General features: G+C 44.9%; 1 protein-coding gene across 1 annotated transcript in view; it reads right to left on the bottom strand.

Annotated features, from left to right (window-relative positions):
* Positions 1 to 4: 4 nt before the first annotated feature.
* The window catches only part of DDX42 (DEAD-box helicase 42), a gene marked incomplete at its 3' end in the record, with an annotated part of 12,872 nt that continues 5,187 nt past the window's right edge, over positions 5 to 7,689 (bottom strand). Inside the window, exons 7-17 of the mRNA XM_017740484.1 lie at positions 7,448 to 7,567; positions 6,555 to 6,731; positions 5,936 to 6,064; positions 5,610 to 5,709; positions 5,358 to 5,405; positions 4,780 to 4,877; positions 3,635 to 3,911; positions 2,934 to 3,160; positions 1,523 to 1,633; positions 937 to 1,038; positions 5 to 394 (exon numbers count right to left, since the gene is read on the bottom strand). Coding sequence (XP_017595973.1) covers positions 5 to 394; positions 937 to 1,038; positions 1,523 to 1,633; positions 2,934 to 3,160; positions 3,635 to 3,911; positions 4,780 to 4,877; positions 5,358 to 5,405; positions 5,610 to 5,709; positions 5,936 to 6,064; positions 6,555 to 6,731; positions 7,448 to 7,567 — 1,779 coding nt within the window. The remainder of the gene's footprint in view (positions 395 to 936; positions 1,039 to 1,522; positions 1,634 to 2,933; positions 3,161 to 3,634; positions 3,912 to 4,779; positions 4,878 to 5,357; positions 5,406 to 5,609; positions 5,710 to 5,935; positions 6,065 to 6,554; positions 6,732 to 7,447; positions 7,568 to 7,689) is intronic.

The following is a 7,689-nucleotide window of genomic DNA, read 5'->3' as shown; positions in this document are numbered from 1 at the left end:
CCCCCTCCGCGCGCCCCCCCCCCCCCCCACGCCGCGGGGCCTCGCCGTGGCGACTGGGCCGGTTGTCGTTGTACCGTTCTCTGACAACGCCACCAACGCCGCCGCCGCCTTCTCGACTGTTGGTGCTGGTGTTTGTGTTGTTGAAGCCCTGTGCTCCGACACTCGGGAAGGTGGGAACGCTGCTCAGATTGCCGGTGCTGGTGAAGCCCGGGACACCCTTTGCTGCCACCATGGCCGCGATGGGGCTCTCGGGGTTGGCAGCGTTTTGCTGCGCTGAACTCGTCGGGACAGAGTTCAGGCTCCCAGCGCTGGTCCAGCCGCTGGCACCAGCAGCAGAGCTCCCAGTCTTTTGGTTATTTAAACTTGCAGCAACAAAGTGACTCTTGTACTGGGACTGCAGGAAAGGGAGAGACAAAAGAGAGCAGGTTTGGCTCTGTGCTGCCCCACAGAACACGGAGTCACGGTGCGTTCACAAGCCCACCTTGGATTTTGGGAAACAGAGTTCCTAGAAAAAGTCAGTCTTGGAGTGATTACATTCTTGCTGTGCTTATGGACACCCAGTAACGGGCACCTCCTCCCAGACCACAGGGACAAGGGAATTCTTACATTGAGGGGTTAATTTTTACACTGAAGAGACAAAGCTACTGTTTCCCCTTTCGCTTGCAATTACATTATTGCTGCTAAGCAACCTCAACAGAATCAAGCCCAGGTGCAGAATCCAGAAAGGAAAAAGAACAAAGAGGCAGCAGAAAACAAAGAAAGTTTGGCAAATTTGTGCAAACGTGTTCGGTCCAGCCTGCACCTAATTCCACCACTCAGGACTGCAATGCTGAGTGTGCTCCAAGTGACACAGCCACAACCACCACACTCAACTTCCCTGAAATAACAGGGCTGCTGCATTTTCAGGGCAGAGAAGAATCCAAGCATGGAACCAACCTGGAAAGCTGCTTTCATTGCTGTCAGCCTGTCCCCCATGGCCCCCGTGGATGGCTTGTAGGCCTCGTAGTTGCTCATCACACTGTTGTTGTTTCCACGGTCCTGCGCAAAACCACAAAGGGCAACTGCAGAGGTTTATCCCACACAGGCACACTCAATTCAACCACTCCCCAAATCTATCCTGTCCCTGCACTCAAGGAAAGATATCCACTAAGGATGACAGACTTCTGGAGAGCCCTGAGCAGTGGAACAGTTTGCTCCATTTTTTTTCTGCCAAAAATCAGCCTGGAAATGGCTTTTGAAGTAATTTATTAGTATTTATTTTACAGTGACAGTCTATGAGGAATCTCCAAACCTTCTGGATCACGCTGGCTCTAAAAAAAAGCAGCTCTTGACAAGAGAACAGCACAGGAGACTTTCACTTGACATATCTGATCCTAACTCTGAAAGATGCTGAGCTATGAGAACTTTTAAAGCAGACACTGTAATCCAGTACCAAGATTTTTTAAATTAAAGAATCATCTTTAATCACTAAGTGAAAAAGTTCCAAGAATCTGTGAACAACCTTCTCAGCATCTCTACTTACGGTATTTTCTGAGCCCAGCCCGGGGCGTTCGCGGTATCCCAAGCCTCCACCACCAATATTCAGCTTCTTGCCTTTCCCTCCTTTAAAACGGGATTTCCGGAACCACGGATTCTGTAACAAAAGGATAAATGTTTCTCAACACAGGGAATAAAAAGCTTCATAAATGCATGTAATGAGAATGAGAAAAAAAGGACACTGAGCATTTCGAAAGACAAACAAATACTGTTTTCCATTCAACCACACAGCTGCTGTAGACAGTTGTGCCATGTGAGTCTGATGCTTTGGGTTACAAATGCTTTCTATGAAAACTAATTTTATGCCTTCAACTCTCATCCATGTTAAGGTTTTGGGGGTTTGAATTCTAATAAACCCAGGAATAAACACAATTTCCAATGCCATCACTTAGGAGTTCTGCTCTTGCTCATACTTTGGTCACTGATTTAGCCCAGTGCTTGGCTAAGGAGAAATGAGGGTCTGTCACCAAAACTTTCTATACCAAGCAGTGGCCAGGGAATGTCAGCCCAACCAGACCTCCTGTTTCCAGGTGTTTAAGTATTAGCTGGCTGCACCTCTTTTTATGCCCTACAGTCTCTCCAAATGTAAATAAGTCAGCTGACTTCTACATGCTCCTCTCAAGGCAGCCAGGGAAGCTCTGCCTCACTAATTCTGTTCCTTCTGAAAATGCTGCCTCTCTATGTCAGAGAAAGTATTTTCATTTGGCAGCTGCTGTTCAAGCTGCTTGCTAATGTAGCCACAGGCTTGCTAATCCATCTCTGAATTTGGGAGTTGGGCTCTCTTGCAGCTACACAGGCAGCAAAAGACAAGAAATTAAAGAGCGGATGAGTTCAGTGGCACAAGCACAATTGCTGCAGCTACCTGTCATACCTATATATAGCAAACCTGCCAGAGAGCACTGCCAAGCAGGTGGAATGATCAAGCAACAACCCTTTCACAGAGGGAATGTCCCTGTAATTGTTTTCTAGTTTAGCTTTCAACTAAGCTGCATCTCCCAGGTGCCTGCTATAAATCTGACTGCAATGAGACACTGGAATGCTCTGCTGGCATCAGCAGATTACAGCTCCTAATTTCCTAGGCAGTGCCTGGTCCCAAAATAGATCACATACTGTGCCGGTTTGGCCAAAGGCACAGAAAGGCACAAATTAATTTCTGGACATAGAGCGGTGATAGGGGATACACATCGTAAAGTCACCCCAAGACACATACTGTGTTCCAAAATCTTCATGGATTCTTTCAAAGGCCATTAAAAACACTAGGAAACCTACTTTAAACCACAACAGGTCCCCAAAAGGTCACCACTAACACATGATGGAGCCTGTGACATGAGCTGGCTGATTTTGTGCTGAATCTGGAGTGAAACTTCCTCATCTCAAGTAGTTTTGCTGGCTCATACCTGCATTGCCAGATCCAGCAGCTCTTTGGAGACGTGTTGGTTGGCACCCTCCAGGTTTCTGACGAGGTCACCAGCGAAGTTGCTGTCCTTGGGGGTCAGCAGAGTGTAAGCGACGCCCTTCTCCCCCGCGCGGCCGGTGCGGCCGATCCGGTGGGTGTGGGTGTCTATGTCCCGAGCCACGTCATAGTTGATGACAGTCTTGATGGAAGGGATATCCAACCCTCGAGCTGGAAGAGAGAGCAGTGTGGTGGGAAGTGTCGTTATCCCCAACTAACTCAAAGCAATCCCTCTGGTACCAGGGTATCACCCTACTCTGGTCCAGCGGGCAAAAGGAATGTCAGCTGATGAATGAACAGCAACCACTTCCTTAAGACACAGCTTTCCTTTCTGCATATTAAAAAATATGTCAGACTGTAATTTAGGCATCATTAAGAGACTAAAAATAACCTCCCTTCCCAATGCCATGTACTGCACAGGCACACAGTGTGACGACTCTTGGGGGTGTTTGTGCAGGGCCAGGAGCTGGGCTCCATGATCCCTGTGGGTCCCTTCCAGCTCAGGATATTCCATGGTTCTGAAAAGCACCTGGAACACAGTGTCCTAGAGGTGCAGAAGCCAACCTGGTTGCCTTCCACTGCAACATGTTTGCCTTTCTGTGATACCCACAGCTTGTCTGAGCTGCTTTCCAGAAGGTCACGTACCTGCCACATCAGTAGCTACCAGTATGGGGATGCCCTTTTTCTTGAACTCCGAAATGACTTTATTTCTCTCACTCTGGTCCATGTCCCCATGAAGCAGCCCCAGGTTATGATCCTCCTGCTTGAGGTTATTGGCCAGTTCCTCTGCGTTGGCTTTCTTGGTGACAAAGAGGAGGACGCTCCCGGAGGACGTGAACTCCACGAGGCGCCGTGTCAGCCAGTTCCACTTGCTGGGCCCAGAGGGGAAGATCTCCACAATCTGAGTGACATCTTCATTTGCCTAAGGGGAGAAATGTCCTCAGTGAGGAAGGTGGGAGGAATCAACAGACTCCTAAATTAATACAGTGCAGCACAGCTCACAGCACTACCTGCAAGTTTCTTTGAAAGACAGGATTTTTACATATTTTAATATTATTTCAAGGATGATGCTCCCACTATACAGTAACAGTTTAGATCAATGAATGGAGGCCCTGTGACTGAGCTGGGAAAGCTGCTGCTTTTCTTAAGCAAAATTAAGGAAAAATTTTCCCAGAAAGAAGAGCTTCATGCAGACATTTTTTTTGTTATACGGGGACCCGATGTAAAAAATAAAAAATACAGAGAACTGGTTAAAAGAAGAATGTTCTGAAGGCATCTTGTGAAATTTCTCAACTGTTTGAATATATTATTAGCAAAGTTTCTTCCCAGCGAATTTACATCTGGCCACTTCATCAGCTTCCTACCAGATCCCAGCCTGCCAATAGTTCAGCTGTCACTGTCAAGCAAGTCCAGCATCAACATTCCCACGTAAAACATACGAAAGAGCTTTTAAGTCTCAAATCCTTCATTGCAGAAGTTGCAACGGCTTTGTTCATGCTTTTGAGACAAAACTAAAAGATACATCCATTGATTCAGCCTAATAACAAAAATAAACCACTCCATTAATGTTTTACTCCTTGATGAAACCTCCCACCACTTCAGGAATATTTGTTGGCAGGAAGAAGGTCAGTAAGATAAAAATAAAAACGCACAAAACTTTCTATTTTTGCTAAGCACAAATTATTTAAAACTAAATATAAATGATGATTTTTGCAGTTTAACTTCAATTTCAGAGAACAGAAACACAACAATTCCTTGCTCTGAGTGTCTCACAAGTATCATGGAATCACCTCTCCAATGTCTCCTTGCACAACCCGAATTGGGTCGATCAGAATATCCCGGGCCAATTTCTCAATCTTCTTACGGAACGTGGCACTGAACAAGAGGGCTGGAAGAGAAACAGGGTTCAAACTCCTTGAAGTAGAAACTTTCTTTCAGAACTGTGAAAACACTGCACGGATGTTGTGAAGGAGGACTTGGATTCCTGAGTGTCAGTGAGCTGAAGCTGAGGTTTTATGGATTCTAATGGAAATTACCAACCACTGTTAGAATACCACAAAGTGGAAACACATTTCATGGCATCTGAAATGTTGATAATATGGGACCCTGCTGTGAACTTTCTCTCATGGCAGCTCAGAACACTGAATTTCAAGGCATATGAACATGAATTCAGCTAATCATCTTTGCTCTGAGTGCAGTCAGTGGAGGGATTACAGGGAGATAAGCTGAATGCCCACATGTCACAACTACGCCCTCCCAACAGCCCACCAGTGAGAACAACACCAGTGGACTTTGGCACAAGTCTCCTGGTGTGGCTGTGTCCAGAACTGGAAATCCAAGCTCTGCTCCAGACTCACTGTTTACTCACTCTGTCTGTCAGGACGTACGTGGCTTGCAATTGATCTGACCTGATACTCTGCAAAGGAGAAGAAATGCTCTAATCAACCCTGTATGCTCATTATTTAGTAGAAGTAAGTCAAAATGAAGTTTCACTGCTTTATTTGACACATAATCACAGAATGAATGAATGCTTCTCACTCACTATTTAATTTTACAGACCCACAAAGCTGGGACTGGGCACCACTGCTTTCCAAAACAGTGACTTTGGTTCAATACGTACCAAACCCCATATCAAACATTCTGTCAGCTTCATCAAACACAAGGTAAGTGACTCTCTGAAGGTTCGTAGCTTTCTTTTTCACATGATCAATCAAACGACCCTAGTAAGAGAAAGCTCCAAGTTTTTAAAGCATATTTAAAAACATGTTAATATATACAACCACCTAGCTGCTTTTTATCCTGACTTACCAGAGACTTAGAACAGAAAACATCTCAAGGCTTCAGTCTAGAATTAGTGTCAATATTCACAACATAGGAACAGATTCTTGTAACCTTTTTCAAGTCCAACAGTGCAAACCCCTGTACTTGGTGCACACAGGTACTTACTGGAGTGCAGACCACGATCTCTGCCCCCTCCTGCAGGGCCTTGGCTTGCTCCCACATGCTCCCTCCTCCGTACACAGCCACGGAGCGCAGGTTATACGCCTTGCCAAAGCGCTTGCACTCGGAGTGGATCTGAGGGTGTGACACAAACACAGCACAGCTCACGTCAGACAGCTCTGAGACAACACACCGACCTTGCAAATTCAGCTCGGCTTTTGAAATGCCCTTTTCAGCTACTAACTTAACGAAATTATTCCAAACTCCTCAGGGATGAATACTTTGACACATGTGGGTAATTTCCAGTAACTTGAGAAACCTATTTAGGTATCCAACAATAATTTAACCTGCAGGCTCTATCCTTTTGCACATAACAATGCAATGCATCCACAGCATTCTTATGCCTAAAAGTAATACAGGAGCACTGTGCAAAAATTTAAAATTTTAGATTTGTCATGATCTTTCAAGAAAACAAGGGTAGATAAGAGGTGTGAGCTGGAGCCAGGCTACTCATGCACAGAGTAGTTTTTTCAAATACTTTCCTGAGGTTCTCTGATAATTTTTGCCAAGAGTTTTGCCTTCTTCTCCAAGAAGACTGGCTGGCACACACAGGAATGCTACCTACCTGCTGGCAGAGCTCCCTGGTCGGGCAGACGATCACTGCAATGGGACCATCCCCTGGTTCAAGCTCCTTCTGATCCATGATGTGGATCAGCATTGGCCAGATGAAGGCGGCTGTTTTCCCACTTCCAGTCTTAGCAATCCCAATCATGTCTCTGCCACTTAGGGCCACTGGAACACCCTGAAAAGAAGGAGATTCTAACCCCACATTATGCCCACCATAGTGTATCCTTGTGCTAGACAGTACAGGAACACTCAGGTAACGAGGAAAGCCCACCACAGAGGACTCGCAGCAACAATTTGCCAATGCTCACACGGTTTTATTGCCAAGTTCAGCTCTGAATTGGTTTATTTTAAGGGCTGGAAACCATTACTGTGTTGGACTACTGGTGGCCTGTATGAAATCAATGTTTGGGCACAGTACAGCACCCCAAGGATATGTTTATATGTACACAAATGTATCTTGTCCAGCTCTAAGAATGCTAAAAACATTGCAGTAGAATCCCTTTAGTTTGCATGGCTCTTCAAGGAATAAAGCTGTCAATATACGGCTCTTTATTCAGCTACTGCTATGGTTATTTTTAATACAACCTCTAAAAAAAAAACCACAAACCCTGAACTTCTCATACATTTCTTTAAGCAAGAGACATCACTTGAATGTTCTTCATTTGCCAAAAAATACAATGAAAAAGGAATATGGATATATTTACAGCAGTCATTTAACAAGGAAAAAAAAAGTGGGTAAACTTCTATTTAAAAAATATCAAAGCTATTTTTCTAGAAAAACCCATGGCTCTCTGCAAGCAACTAGAATTTGTCACATCCTCATGTGGATGAGGGAGCTTCACATGCATTCTTTCAGTTCTCTTTAGAAGTTTGAGAATGAACAACACTCACCTGACACTGTATTGGAGTGGGTTGGGTATACTCAGATTTCCTAATCTGATGCATAAGTTGCTCATCAAACCCAAAATGAGCAAAACTACTGCCAGGCCTTGGAGGAGCAGCCCCGGAGACCTTGGAAAGACAAAAAGATCTTTGTTCATGAACAGTGAGAGAAAAACAAAGAGCAATCTGTTAAAAAAAAAAAAAAAAAAAAAACAAGGGTCTCTCTGCCTCTGAAAAATAACTTTATTTTT

This window comes from Corvus brachyrhynchos, unplaced genomic scaffold, assembly GCF_000691975.1.
Source record: "Corvus brachyrhynchos isolate BGI_N302 unplaced genomic scaffold, ASM69197v1 scaffold47, whole genome shotgun sequence".
NCBI classification, from domain to species: Eukaryota; Metazoa; Chordata; class Aves; order Passeriformes; family Corvidae; genus Corvus; species Corvus brachyrhynchos.
This window is presented reverse-complemented; position numbering and strand designations above follow the sequence as displayed.